The 15737-nt window shown below is 40.5% G+C and overlaps 1 protein-coding gene across 15 annotated transcripts in view; it reads right to left on the reverse strand.

The window, feature by feature from the left end:
• Positions 1–7335: 7335 nt before the first annotated feature.
• Positions 7336–15737, reverse strand: part of camk2g2 (calcium/calmodulin-dependent protein kinase (CaM kinase) II gamma 2) — a 60462-nt gene continuing 52060 nt past the window's right edge. For 4 of the 15 annotated variants that reach the window (XM_075479541.1, XM_075479630.1, XM_075479575.1 and 1 more), the window contains 6 exons: positions 14625–14669; positions 13757–13802; positions 10800–10875; positions 10516–10610; positions 9076–9327; positions 7336–7479 (listed from right to left, as the gene is read on the reverse strand). In XM_075479541.1, the coding sequence (XP_075335656.1) occupies positions 9095–9327; positions 10516–10610; positions 10800–10875; positions 13757–13802; positions 14625–14669 (495 nt within the window). In that variant the 3' untranslated portion in view covers positions 7336–7479; positions 9076–9094. Of the gene's footprint in view, positions 7480–9075; positions 9328–10515; positions 10611–10799; positions 10876–11453; positions 11583–11986; positions 12080–13747; positions 13803–14624; positions 14670–15737 lie in introns of all 15 variants that reach the window. The other 11 variants (XM_075479622.1, XM_075479568.1, XM_075479584.1 and 8 more) reach the window with 4 other exon arrangements.

Raw genomic sequence — 15737 nt, forward strand, 5'->3', positions numbered from 1 at the left:
AGAAGCCACGCGTGAGGTTATGCCTGCACAGTGGCGCAAAAAGTGGATATGCACTATATGCGGCGCATAGGGGCGCCAAAGCGATGGGGGGAAAATAATTTTGAGGAGGCATTGTCTTTATTTAACAGCTTTTGTGCATGTGTAAGTAAAATGATCATTAAAAGAGGCACCCAACAGCAGCAGAAGACCACACCGGGTGCCGCTCCTGTCAGCTAACAACAGGAAACTGAGACTACAATTCACACAGGCTCACCAGTACTGGCCAATAGAAGATTGGAAAAACGCTGCCTGCGCTAATTGTTGAGGATGTGCACAAGGGATGCTCCAACCAAAGAGGCAGCCCCTTTTCTAGGTTTACATGAAGCTTGTGACACAGTGAATCCTACAATGTTAAAAGTTATTTAGATCTATTAGTGTAGTGTCTAAGGGCTCAATGCTGGGACCACTGCCATTCACCATATTACAATAAAGGGATGAAGAAGGTCCTGTCTGCACTCAGATGGGAGGTAAGATGACTATGATGGGAGCAGGAGAAGACAAGCAGGGTCTGAAATGATGGCACATGTTAGTGGAAAGATTAATGAGATCACAGCAATAAATTTGTGATGCAGATTTCATCAACGCATCCAATACAGAATGGGGCATATTAATGGTTGAACTATGGAATGTCTGATGCAGGCAACAATAAAGGCTCTGGAAGTGGTCAGAAAAATGACACGGATTGAAGCGGTGGCAGAGGTTGACCTCGGGCAGATGGAAGAAAGGTGAGAGAACAGGAGAAGAAAGTCAACAATTGAAGAAGACTCTCGTGAGTAATAGTAATGAAGTAAAATGCATAAACTTTTTCTTTTTCCTATGTAGCGAGAGACAGGAGATCCTCATGGAAATAAAGATGAACATGGAGAGGCGAGGACTTCTGTGAATTTTGGGATAAAGAAAGGTTTCACAGATTATAAAGTGTGTTTGAAAGAATTTATATCGTGCTGAATAATTAAGCCCATATTTAATTATATTTCATACAGGTTCTGGTTTGGGATGGTCCAAATGAAAATAAAAAAGAAGAGAGCTCAGATGACCATTTTGCATTTTCAATGACCAAATAAAGTTTTCACAAATCATGAAACATGTTTTAAAGACTCTGTACCCTCTTTAGAATAATTCCATCCAGATTTGAGCAGTGTAACTAGTTTCCATACAGGAGCTAGTTTATGGTGATCAGAATACGAAAAAAAGCAGTAAAATGGCCATATTCTGCATTTTCACAAATCAGAAAAAGGTTTCACAAATCCAAAACAAGGTTTTAATGAATCTACAGCCTCTTTAGAATAATTCCATCCAAATTTGAGCAGCCTAACTAATGTAGTTTCCATACAGAATCTAGTTTAGGGTGATCGGAATGCAGCGAAATGGCCCTTTATGCCCATCTCTTTAATTCGCGAATCGGATGCCAACTTCAGTGTTGTGCCTAACGTTGCATAAAATGAGGACTGATATTTGCACTGCCTACTGAAAGTTAATCAGGGTGTGTTGGAGGTCCCTAGAGGTAACTATTAGTACTACACTTTGAACAAACGATACACATTATGCCAGATGTCTTTTTCACGTTCATGGAATTTTGTTTTGAGGCTAGTTTCTTGCACAGGTCAGGTTTTATCAAATATTTGTTACATTTTTTACCCAAAATGCAATGTTCAAAATTTAGCTTATTTTCTCACTATTTAAACGACAAAGTCAGTATTTGAATGTTACCACTTGAATTCGTGACCAAACCTTTTCTACGAGTTTGTCCAAATTTTCTACAGATTGCCTGTTTTTGTTTTTTATTTATCACAATTTGTTTCCCTTTAAATTCTTAATGTAGTCTTCTTTTCCAGGGGTCACCATCTATCCAAGCAGTCCCGGTACCAACATCTCGAGGTAGCAACAGACACTGCAGAATCTTATCTGAACAAAGGCTTAAGCTTTTAGTCATTAATTTTGTGTTCTGACGGTACAAAATGTAGTTGTTTGGATACAGGTCGCAGTCTATTTGATACAATTACTCCAAATCTAAGGCCTCGTACAAACATTTGTCGTTACCTTGTGTCTGAGGTGATCTGATCACAAGGGGACAGTATTAAATGCAGGTTTGAACGCACTCAGAAAGGATAAATCTGATCGGATCCGATCACACAGGCCAGAATTGGTAGTCCAGAACACATTTATCCACACTCGATTGGCAGTCAAAAGAGTGAATCGCCTCAATTCATTTAATTTTGTTTAATTTAATTTGATAGTTGTTAGTGTTAAATGTACCTGCTATGGTTATAGTTTTGTAGCACTCAAATCACAAGAATATTAGCTTTCCAGAAGTCTGCAACCCACACATTGTGAAGTGAAATTCAAAGACCAACTTCGCTCTTTGACTTTCACTGAGAGACATTTCAGCAGAAATGAATGCAAATGTAGCGTATAACAGACTAAATACACCAAAGCTTGTTTCTGCTGATTTGTAAATCTTTGGAAGCGTTTCAAACTCACCAAAATGCATCAAATTATGTCTGCAAGTTCTTATAAAATGGTTTAAAACCTAAATTACTTGGTATTTTAGAGCCTGGATGACAGAAAACCAGGTTTTTGTTCTTAATGTGGTGCAAAGAGCATTGAAACGGCCGGTGTGTTAAGACTGGAAGTTTCTCATGCTTCAAGAACACATCTGCAACACATTCATTTAATAAATCAATCAGAAGATGATGAAATGGCTGGGATATCCATGGATGGCATTCGTCTTTTTGTCAGCGTTCTTCCTGTTTTGGTATACGTGTTGATTTTCAGCCTGCTTGAAATACAGATTGGTCATCTGATGCCAACATCACCTGTTTTACATGAACGCATGTGCAATCCTGGGTTGTCTTAAAGAATCGATAACCAGAATTGTTGTGCCACTTGGCGAGCTCCCCGCTGTTGATTTAAGTCAGAAGTTAACTTGGATATGTCGGACCTGTTTCAGAGTACAGCTGCCGGCGACTCTTATGACAAAAGCTACTTGTTTAGGAGCAGATAACTGAGATCCATTTTTTCCCCTCACCTTCGGGTCAGCCGACCTTGTTCAGGTAAACATCATTAGAAATGATACACCAGATATGAACTTCATGCAGCAACAACAAGACAAACATTCTCCATTATAAAACTATGAAGACTCGTCCAAACAAATAGTTTTTTTTTTTTGTTTTTTTTAATGTAAGTTTGTGGTCATGCAAAAAATTCAGCATCCAAATAAGTTGAGACATATGTTGCCCCTTCTTATTGTAAGGTTACAATGCAATGAATTTACTTTCAAAGGGTCACATACAAGCTAAGGCTTTTTCTAATCTTTTATGCGTTTTAATGCAAAATAACATCACTTAATGTTGATATCTGACAGCCATTTAATAACCTCGAGGATGCAAATAACATAAATTTCCATTTTTCCATTAAGTAAACAGTGAAAAGAGCAGAATGTAGACATGCATATTTCTTCAGTTTGTAAATCTGCATATATAATGTTGACTATTTTTTTTTATTACACTTTTTCAACACACGTTTTGACATTTGAGCTTCATGTTTCAGTTTAGTTTTTAAACAACGCTCATCAGAAATTTGCCAAAGTATTTGAACTGTAGATCTTTGTGTGAGCAGCTCAAAGTCAGTCTGACAGAATTTAAGTGTTTTCAGATGCATTCATTCAGAAAAATCTATTGCACAACAAATAATTACTAATGATGCTTCTTTATTCTGTTGATTGCTGGAACTGGTCTGTTGAAATTCGGACATTTTAAAAGGCTAGATTTTTTTAGGCCTGAAATTATTCAAATAAGGGGTGAAATAAAACTATTTAAGGTAGACAAGACCAGTCAGTTCACTGCTGATTTTTATCATGGAGGTAAAGCAGAGGGTGACTAATAATAGTGATGGTTCAGCTCCCAAAAGTGCACGCTGGAACTGCTGGAGAATTATTGTTTAAACTTGAGCTTTTCCTGCTACAGCCCATCAAAAACACTCAACTGTCCAAATATTTTGGCAAATTTGTCTTCTTTCAGATCCACTCAGATGGGTGTACTACGAAGTTCAACACATTGGTGTATGCTGGCTCGACCAAACCTAAATATCCTGTCCGACATTATTGGTGCTACGACAGAGTTTATCAAGTTGTGGACTTTTTTCCTCTGCAGTCTGAAGAACAGAAAGGATCTTTAAGGTAGAAAGCAACACCGTTGCTGCAAATAAGGCAAAAGTAGCGCTAGCAGAAAGTTGTTAAATGTGCAGATTAGAAAGCTAATTTGGCTGTTCACTGAAAACTGCTGTTATGGCAGCTGTGCATACAGCTAAAGCACATCAGTGCGCATTTGGCTCAGTCTGACACAGTGAAAGATGTGAGGAAGTCACTTAAGAGTTGGAGAAACTCGATAGAATTTTCGCTGTGAGAAATGCCAAACAGACTAAGGAATTTTCCTATGTGATCTAATTGGAATATCAGAAGTGTGAGCAGACTTGTCAGCATATCGGGACCAAATGTCCAATCGATGCATACTTCCCAACTTCTTCGGATTTGTTTTTTACTACAATGAAGGCTACCAAAAAGTCGTTCACTATCTTTTTCAGTATGGTTGATTTATTTAACATTAATCATATCAAGCTTTTTCCGTTAGTTTTAATGTCAAATGTGAAGATAGATTTAATTCTTGAGTATGCATACATATTTTACTGTATGGAATACCATCAGGAAAAGTTGGTCTTTAAATCCAAAACCACAAGTATAACCTCATCTGGAGCACAGTGTGTGTTCAGCATAAGTTACCATGGTGATCTGGCCAGTTTTAAAGACCGCCGTTGAAAACTGACTTTAGACACGTTGAGCCCAACGAACCCTCGCTTCATAGTACACCCCTGACTTGACTCTTAGTTTTCCAGTTTAAACTTTAGCATTATTGTGTGGAAACGTACACATACGATGTTAAAAAACAAAAACATTTTGTCAGATTGGTGGCATCAACACACATTGGGCTGATGCCCACAGCACAAACAGAAGTACTTTGAACCATAAAAAAAACATCACATAGTTTCAGTATTGTTTTTTTTTTTTAGTTGTCATGGTGCAAACATGTGAGGGGGGGGGGCACAGTTTTCATGGCATGTCTGATAACGTCACAGCACTCGGAAAACCACAGCCAGTTGATACAAGAGGACACGGCTCACGTATGATTCATGTTATTTTTTTTAACGTCTGCTCGACTGTGTCAGTACATGCAGGTGATATGTGATGATTCGAAACCTCACTGCAGTTTCTGCTTTCAGCGGACCTCCAGCGACAGTGCAAGTGGTGCACGAGTTATTGTGAAGCGGCGCGGGACGCACAGGACACACAGCAAGTGTAGCACAAAGACTAACTCTCAAAAGGTTTTACGACTCAGTGTAACAACAGTGCTGCAAAGTTCCACCACTGACACAAAGATACGTTTTGTCATCTTCAAAAGGAGAATCGGCACTCGTGCGTGTGCTTCTGTGAGATTGTAAATCTGGTTAGAAACAGGAATTTATGTCAAGAGGTCTGCATTTGCTGTGTATTGATCAGCAAGTGAGGATCAACAGGTGCATTTTAGAAGAAAAAAAAAAAGGTTGTGGCAGTCTTAATCTCATTCATTTCAACCCTTTTTAAAATATTTTTCTGGCTAAAACAGAATAAACTTCAAAACATTTACGACTACAACGTTTACAAAAGAAAGTGATAAAAGAGACCAAATTCATTGATTGCCATCAGCAAAGGTCCCACAACCCTCAAGCTGGTGAAGCCCTCCTCCCAGATAGGAGGTTTTTTTTCTTTTTCTTGTCAAATCCCTCAGTTGCATTCCCTTTTAACATGCTTTTAAAAACACCAAGACTTCACATAGAAGTACAGCAAGCCAAAAATAGACCATATACAAATTTTTAAGAACACTATCGCACTATCGGCACAAGAGACAGGCGCAAGGGTGACATCATCATCACACGGCGTGGACTTACTAAGACGGTATTGGGACTGATCAGAGAAGGTCACAACATACAGGAGGCTGGAATGATGGAAGTAAAGGGGCAGAGGTAGGGTGGAAGGGAGTGATTTTGGTAAGCGTAACCTGAAGTTGCAGAAAGGTTCACTCCAGAAGAGCAAAACCAACAGCATCGAGTCTTAAGTGTCTGTGCAAAAAACAGTACAGGTCATTAGTTTAAATATGTCATGCTTCACCTCAAAACACACAAAAACAGAATAGAAAACTAAGAAGTTGGCGTCAGAGAGTCCGTGCTTACAGATAAAATAGTTTGGAAATGTGAGAAGCTTTTAGACTTTGACTGATGGTGCCACCTTGTGTTCGACTTGAAGTCTAAACAGATGGAGACCTTCTGCAACTTCAGGATGAGCTGGCCTTGGTGTTGCATCTAAAGCTCAAGAGACTTGACCTAAAGGGTGGAGCACAGGGACTAAGTGTGTGCATGCATGCTGTGTGAATGTGCGAGTATCTTTGTATATACACCTGTGGTATTCACAGCAGGGGGGGGACCAAAAAACAAAACAAAACAAAACGCACCCACTCTCACACTAACAACCCCTCATTTTACCCTGAAAGCAAATTTCCCCTTTTTTTTCCTATATAAATACCTTTATACAAAGTTCTATTAAATAAAACCCCGCCCCCCCATTTTTTTTTTATTAATTAAAAGTTTTCAACAAAAAAAAAAAATACTTTAAAATATTATCCCTCATTCAGGATAAACTAAAGAGCAAAATAATACAAAAAGACAAAAGATCCCTTCAGTAACGCATCGATACACCTAAACCCCTTTAAAACATTGTGCACAGATGCTCAAACCTGACTCTTAAAATTTGTGTTAAAGTCTGATATTAAGTAGATATTAGTTGCACCTATTCCCATAAACCCCACCCACACATTTATATACGTGTTAACTGACAAATGAACAATACTTGTGTTAAAGTAGATGTTGTTCTGCTCTATCGAGACAAAAGGTAATCACATTATTCCAGATATACTTGCTGCCCTCATACTCACTCTGTGAAGTGTACTTGTTTTTCAGGTATTATATTTATATTTTTAACACGTTAATACTTTTCCACACGGCAGACAAAACAAAAATGAGAAAAATAAAGGCCATGGGAGAAAAGGACCAGGACAGCAACACCCCTGTGTTGCCATCAGAAACATGCACCATCTGCAAGACTGGGCTGACATCAGCTGGGCCCCAACATCATCTAGGTTGGGATGGACTGGATTGGTGTTGGTCGGTCATTCATTCAAGCTTTTGAAATATGCTTTTTTTGTTTGTTTGTTTGGTTTTTTCCTTTTTAAAAGTTTTGTAATATATTTTGCCCACTTTTGTGTTCTTCAAGCAGCCTCATCCCACCCAGGACCGGAGCTCCACTCCGACCACGGAGAATAAACGCTCCAAAAAAGCTTTAATGTTTAGGCAAACCTGGGGAAGAAAGAAGAAAATGGTAAGTGACAGAAAACGTTGGTCTTAGTGCAGGTATTTAAGACTTGAGTCTAAACAAAGTGACAAACTGTTTTACTCAAAATAAGTCTTCAGAAACCATAAGCTCATCTTATGTGAGCCTCCTCGCTCCTCTGTCCTCCGGCTAGTGACCCAGGAGTCGCTCACAACATTTTATCAAGGATGTCTCGACCCAAAATGCACCCGGAAGAAAGGATGCTTCTCAGAGGAGCTTATAAGCTTTTCAGAGGTCAAGGTACATTTCTAATGTGTCAGAAACAGATCTGATGCTCATCTGACAGAAATAGTCAAATTATTAGGTTGCAGCGAGGTCACATGTCATATTTAGTTCACATCAGTTTAAAATGACGCTCTGACCTCTGGTGGGAAATAGGAGTCGGGCGACTGCAGTTTGGGAAACTGGATATCGGGCATGAAAGCCTTCAGCTCTCAACGTTCCTCATTAAAAAAGGTTTAATTTGATCTAAACTTGCAGAATTTGGATTTCTCTCCAGCCTACTGCTCATTTCAACACTAAAATGTACTCAATCCTCAGATATGACAGGGGCGCCACAGCCTGCCAACCTCTGCATATTGTTACAATAAATCCAATGAGCGATCCACTGCGTTGACAGCTGAAGCCCTTGGGCATGCACACCCCTGCAGTCAGCTAACTGGACCACGATGAAGTCAGTATGCAGACCATGTAGCAGCAGAGCAAAATGACGACACCCATCTTCTTTACTAGTGTACATAGAAGAGGAACCCCTGACTACGCTAAAAGACATTTGACAACAGATTCTGGCAGAATTTAAGTAAAGAAGCTGTTAACAGCTGTAGGCTTAAAGAGGAGTCCTGTGACAGCAATACAGTCTGCAGGTCTCACAGAGAATCAACCCGATCTATTACAGGCTTCCCCCTATTGCACCCCAGCAGGAAACACTTCACCAAATGACCTGCAATAGATCAAAAGCTGGGTCGATGGTCCTGCTAGACCAGCAGTCAGCGAGGACGTTGACACATTAAGTAAAAAGAGCCGGAGAGGTCACAGAAATCTACGCTTCCAGGAGATCCAGCGAGCTTAGTCTGTGATCTGGGAATACATTAAGGTTGCTTCCTATCCAAAACTCTGTCATGAGCAGACCAGGAATCAGCTGTGGCTGAGTAGCAGTTATCCAGACAAGGTCTAGGGAATTTCCTGAACCCTGGACTTTTTTTACTTCTACTTCCGAGAAGAACAGGTTCTGCTTCTGGCCTCTGCAGCACCATCAGTCTCAGTGACTGACAGTCCTGGATCTGGTTTGTGGGCCAAAAACCAAAACAGGTATTCTCCCTGATCTCAGATAGGATGGATACATGCTGACAATGCTCCAAACGTTTTATTCTAAGATTCAAAAGTTTGGAAAATATGCATCTTTACTGTGCCCTGAAATGTGAGAGCGAATATGAAGACACCAACAGTTCAAAACAACAGAAACCCTGATGAGGGATTTTACTGCCATCCATAGTCCTTACATTCAGAAATAAACCACCACTGTACCTTTATACTGTCGTCATGGTCGCATGTTGACACCTTACCTGTGCCTGGATCGCCATTTCACTGCAGCGGTGCAGCAGGTGCTCCAGAGCAGTGGAAGTGCACGTTGAGCCATTTGGCGTCACGGCGATGCCAAACGCGCGTCTCCTCTGACTGGCAGGAACGCGGCCGTCCCTGGCCGTCGATGTACTGCGTCAGACGGATGTAGGCAATGCAGGCAGCATCCTCACCAATAAGATGGACGTGGGGGTTGAGGATGGTGGTGTGCACTGGTTTACTGTTTTTACTCAGAACTAGAAACGTGGAAATAAGCACATTTTAAGCAGCTTCAATTAGTCTGAGGACAAAACAGTGAAACACATTTTGTTTTACTCAGATTCATTGCATTCTAATAAGTGGGCACATCTTAAAAACATTAATGTTACATGTCCGCACAGTTCGAGACATCATTTCTTAGGAATGTTAGAATATTCATAAAAACAGATGTAGCATAGAGTTTATAAAGTTAATATCTTTGTCATTCTGGTACATTTATTCATAAGTTGATCTGCTCATGTTCCATGTTGTTGCTTTTTGTTAAAACGGTGAAGTGCAAATGTATATTTATACAGCAGAATTGGCAATCAGTTCTATTCCTTTTAGCAGATGGTTAAACACAAGTGACTCCAGCTGCACTTTCATGTACGATAATCTCTCACTAAGAAAGTTGGAAGCACCCATATTGAAAAATGTTTTCTTTCAGCAGTCCACAGCATCGATATACTTAATGACTTGCTAACCCTACCATGCACATATACTGGGACAAGGATGGTTGTCCAATTAAATGACCTGGTTGAGCTCTAACTGTAGCAGAACACAACTGTGTATGTAATCGTACCGTTTCTTCAAAAAGTCTGTTTTAAAGCTAAATACTCATGGAACACTCAACCTAAATGGATCAGCTAAAGTCGGTACATTTACATTCATGGTTGAGAGTTCGACGTTGCCTCTGAACTGGACCACTGCCCTTTTCCTAGTGCACAAGCATGCATTACATCATAACCCAAACGATGGAAAATTTAGCTGGCAGGAAACTGTTGCCATGTTAAGAGGTGGACTGATTTACAGTTTTATATGGGCTGTAACCATTCCCTTCTTTGCTTTTAAATAAAAGGATATACATTATACCTTGTCAATACTTTTTGCTGTTACTCACTACTTGTTCTTCTGTGTACCAACATCTGTCGTGTCCAGGTCAAAGCCCGGGACAGGAACTAAAGCAGGCACAGAGCGCCTACACCGGTTTATATCTAGCTGAGTGTTTTGTATAATTTGTGGTCGGACTAATATGTTTACATGTATTTTGAAAGTCAAATCTCGGATTAACAGAATCCTTTTTTTGTCCTTGTGTCGAGTAAAGATGCTGACAGTGCCTGTAGATTACTGTATAGTGGATTTAAATCCCTTTCAGAGTGCTAATTCTACTAAAATGAGCAACTTACGATTCTCAAAGTAGAACTTGTGAAAGTCCATGCCTTCCACCAGGTTTCCAAGGGCCTCCGGCTCAAAAGAAGTCAGTCCAGGGTCACAGATTCTCCTGTCATAAGAAAAGGCAGCAGTAAATGATCCTGCAGTGAAGAATGGGGACTGAACTCCAGCTCACATGTACCGAACCCAAACAAAACCCTGAAAAATCAAGAGCTCTGTAATAAAGTTGACCATTTGTTTTTTACAATAACATTTTAAAGATGCACACAAATAAATCGCATTATATATGAAAACTTACATGTAAGCCTCAAAATCCCCATTGTTGATGGCTTCAATCAGCTGCTCGGTCATCTTTATTATTTCTTGCTTGCGAGCTGAAAGCAGAAGAAGAGACGAGGAGGGAGAGGCAACCAGAAGAGGTTACAGACTGTCGGGAATCATGTGGAGGTCGCACACGCACGTCCTACACCACATGTTCTACCTCAACACACCATCTGCCATTTTAAATCAATTCCTCATCTGGGCACCGCCTCTGGTAAGAATGACTGTGACATTTGAAGTCGAGCTTTACAAAACACACCACACAATGTGAAACACTCGAAGAGTACATGCGCCACTCAACCCTGAAATTTCTCTAACCACTCAAGATCACACAGCCCAATAAAAATATCTGTTGGCTTTTAGAACACCATAATTTAGCAGGAGATGACACACAAGATGTCAAGAAATAAACCTTCTGAAACGGTTGTAGATCATACCAAAAACACACAAACTGCTTAGGACAGAATAAACCAGCAGAGATAACCACACACCAGACTTTATGGATGGACATGCTACTGCAGTTTGCAAACCCCAAAATCTGCATGTTGCTCTTTCCATAAAGTTCCAACACAGCACATCAACACTGTTTTAGGAATCTGCAAAAGCTCTGTGAAGCCTGCATGTCACTTACTGTACTGCAGGTTGCTACTTCCTGATGGGGGTGACAGTGTGGACTCTGGCTCAGGACAGGGGTTCTTATCTGGACTGGTTTGAGTAACAGGGACAATGGAGCTGCTATCAGGCTGCTGCAGGGGAGCAGCTGCAGGCAGGTACAGTCATCCCAGTTATATGACCTTCTACGTGTGGCCTCCCAGCTTTGCTAAATTAGCCATTAGTTTAATCCACACAAAGTATAAAACAGCAGTGATTATAAGAAGAACCGAGACAGAGACACTCATTGGATAATAAGAGAACGGAGTGGAGCAGTGAGCTGCACACATGAAAAAGTGCCAGCAGGTGGCAGCACAGGAGGGCAAAGAGACCCAATGCAGCAAGCTGGTGGAACCAGGCACCATGTATTAATTCCCATACATGTGTGCTGTGTTGTTTAATAAATAAATGTTTTGTATCGCTTGTAGGATGCATGTGTGGCTGAAAATCTGCTGTTGGCTGTAAAAGAAAAGCCAGGACAGACAGCTGAGAGGTAAACTGCTGCTGACTTACAGGTTGGTGGGCAGTGAGGTGTGGTCTGCATCTCGGTAATGCTGCACTGCCCCAAACCTGCATTCTCTGTATGAGAAGACTCACCAGCAGCCACTGCCACCATCACAAGACAAACACACAGTCTGAGAGGATGTTCCTACCATCTTACAGCTTGTCTGGACAAAATCTGGAAGTATTTGATTTTACTTCACATAAAAACTCAAAAAGAAGTAAATCTTCACATAACGAGTCGACAACTCCTTAAATTTTGATCCAGTTGCAGACAGCAAGGACTAATTGCAAATATAACCCTGATGTCATGCTTTATTAACTGCTCTTTTACACATCCAGCTAGTACAAAGCAGCATGAATCGTTTTGGGTTGTGCTCGTGTCCACCTGAAGAATTTAAGTTCAACACCGTGGGTTTCTACAAACTCAGGTACCCAAAACATCTGTTAACATCTGGTAAAACAACCAGAGACACCCCGAAGTAACAGGATTAACTCTAATCTGGAAAGCTGTCGATATCGCTGTCCCACTTCATTCACCTGAAAACACTCAAACAAAAATCAGGCAAAATTACCACTTATCGTTCGAAAGACAGCGAACGTTATGTGTTTCAATTCAAGGAATCTTGTATTTGGTTGATTTTAGAACAGGATGTAAATACTGTATGGCAGTCCCTTGTTCTAAACACACCTCTATAGATTGTCACGTGTTAATTTCTCAGATGGCTCAAGCTTCAACTTGTAAGCATAGACTGTTATTAAAAAACAGGCGTAGTAATTGTGAAATCACCCATTAATGCTTTCACAATTTTGATGTCATCTGGCCACTGCTATTTTGGGTTTTTAGGGGAGGGGTGGGTGGGGGTAGTAAGTGATGGAGACAAAGGGTGTCATCAGATAGTCGTTACGGCTTCGGAAGATTCCACCCAAGTGAAATGATCTTAGTTTTTAAGCTCTTTATGATAAGAGCCGGCTGAAATGTCTAAGTGCTAAGGCTAAGGAAGTTAGGTTCAGTGTATATCATATCCCTTTAGCAGAGGAAACACTGGATGCTCCCTTATGAAAGGAAAGGATATCATACTGTTACATAATCCCTCGTGGTCAAAGTGGTCAAAGTGTTCAAAGGGATACTTGACTGCTTTCATAAACTAAACTTGGATTCATAAGAGACAAACATAAGATCAGAGGGTGTTCCTCCAGTACCATCTTTGCACCAGGCTGGAAACATGCCAATTCTGCTGTAAGGTCAGACTGTAAGAGGGTTGATTAGAGACAGCTTTAAGTTGGTATTTAAGACCTGGGCTAGCAATATTAATGTATAACTCATCAAACTGATGGAATCATCAGTTTGGAAAGATGAATGTTTTGACTAAGGATGATAGTGAATCGTCACAAAGTATTTTAGTCTGATATAAACATACAAACCCTGTTTGTAAAATCAGTGCCATTTTTTTTCAAGCAGAATTTTTTTTCCTGGAGCAACTGGACTGTACAAAGTAGCTCTGACCTGCTGTTTGTATTGAGAACAGAGACATACATGCACAGCACACTATTTAGATGTTACATTTAGATTTCCTGTAATGCCCATCAAACTATAAAACATCCAGTACCCTCACTGAAGCTCTTTCTTGCGACAGTTGCCTAAAACATCCTCTCAGTAGTCATGCATTACTTTAATATATAAGTAAGAAAATAGTTCTATATTTCCATCTGATCTGGGCATGACAAAGTGAGCCAAAAAGCATGCAGAGAAGGTGAAAATTGGACAGATACCTTTCCTACCTTTCATCTCCTCCTCTTCTGCATTATTACAGCTCTCTGTGGAGCCCTGCCAAACAGAAAGGGTTCAGACAAAAACAATATGGACAGAGAGGAAGAAAGAAAGACGAGTGGGTGGAAAGACAAAAGGTCGGATAAAGGGGGAGGAAAGAGAAAAAGAAAGACATTTCCATTTTTTAATTCACTTAAGTGAAACAATGTTGAGACACTCTAAGACGGAGTCTACGAGACGGACAGATGGAAGGATGGAGGACTCCCTCCCAGGAGCACAAACCAGTCGGGACAGCAGCGAGGGGAAGCAGAGCCACACACAACAGTTCCAAACCGAGGTGCTACTTTAACTGGAAGGAGTGTGAGACTGCATCTTGGTGTGTAACCGCTCAAAGTGACAGTAGTGTCCGTGTAAAGAAAGTGTGCAAGCTTGTAAACCAATGTGAGAGTCCAAGTGGAGTGGAAGTTGGTTCCCGTTTGACACGTATGATTGGCATGTTTTTGTCCATCTATTTTTCACCATGTAGGATTTTGTCTTCTTACATAAATGGAAATTTGCGGTGTGTAAAAGTGATTAATTAGAGGAGCGTGTTAAGAAGGCTTTTTGAATTTTTGTAAATTTAGAAAAGTCAAGAAAATCCCTCCAATCTGTCAAGCTCAGTTGCCTGGAATAAGCCCGACATGAATTTTATCTGCAAAAATAATCAACAATTAATTTGCATTTAAATAATCTCAAAGGGAAATAAAATAGATTTGCAAAATCATTTAAAAGATATTCAAGTTTAGATTTCAGCAGCCTGATTAGATTGTTGTTGTTTAATGTATCTATTTACTGCGTGATCTGTGACTGTGGCTGGAGGTTGGAGAGTGAGCGGCTTACCTTGGTGCCGTCAGCTGGGTTGTGTACGACAGTTGTCTGGGCTTCCTGGGGGGAGGTAGGAGACACTTTAACATGCAGGGAGAGGATGGATGAAGGGGGGCACCAGCAAATGATGCCACGGAATACCAACATATTCCATGACCATAGACACACACAAAACAGACTTATGTGTGCGTACCACAACAAAGCACAAGGTACAGCGCAGAGCTGTGGAGCATTTACTGAAGAGGTCAAAGCTTCAGGTGGCCTGTTCCCCCTTGGCTGGCACTGTGGCCAACAGGATCATTTTAGAATCTCCAAAATGCACAAAAACAGCCATACACACGGAAACAAATATTCACCTGCCAAACCAGTGACTGAGGAGGAGGCTTCTGCAGTGTGTGCATGTAGCGCATCTGTCATGATGCATTAATGTCTCCTGAAAGTTCTCCAGTTAAACATATAATCACAGTGTGCATCAACGTCCAAGTAAAAAGTTGCAATTGGAGGCTTTGATATTATTTACTTTGCATGAACAAGCGTTGATGTAGAAACAAACTTGGATAGCAAGCACTGAGAAAGACTCCTCATGCTTCTTCCTGCTTTTATAGAGACAACTTGTTGTCTCATACAGGAACATTTAATAAAATGTGTCAACATGTTAGAGTGCTGCTATCCCAATAAATGTCAGCTTGAGCAGAGCTGCCAGTTCACTGAGGAAACTCAGCTGCACTGAACCAAAGCTATACTTTCTCATTTATGTTAAATTAGTGTCTAATTTCTCAATCAACTCCTCCTCCTCCTCAGCCTTAATCCTGCCACAGAAACATTTAGCACAAAGCAGTTTAAGGAACTCCAAGTACCACATGTCTACATGGTTAGTAGCACACTCCTACTTGATTAACACTGGACTCAACCTCAGAACATGCAGCCCCTTCAGTGACGCAGGGATTATAGAATTTTAAAATGTTTTGTGGCATTTTAGGTATCAAGTTCAAACAAGACTGAAGATGGGGGTTTAAGACCACCACGAAGGTTCACTGATGAAGATGCTCCATCTTATTTGTTTAATCTGTACAGAATCATATGCACAAAAATGGCCCATTGCTGTTTTACTGTAGACCAGAAGGCTCC

Source organism: Odontesthes bonariensis, chromosome 2 (assembly GCF_027942865.1).
Source record: "Odontesthes bonariensis isolate fOdoBon6 chromosome 2, fOdoBon6.hap1, whole genome shotgun sequence".
Taxonomy (NCBI): Eukaryota; Metazoa; Chordata; class Actinopteri; order Atheriniformes; family Atherinopsidae; genus Odontesthes; species Odontesthes bonariensis.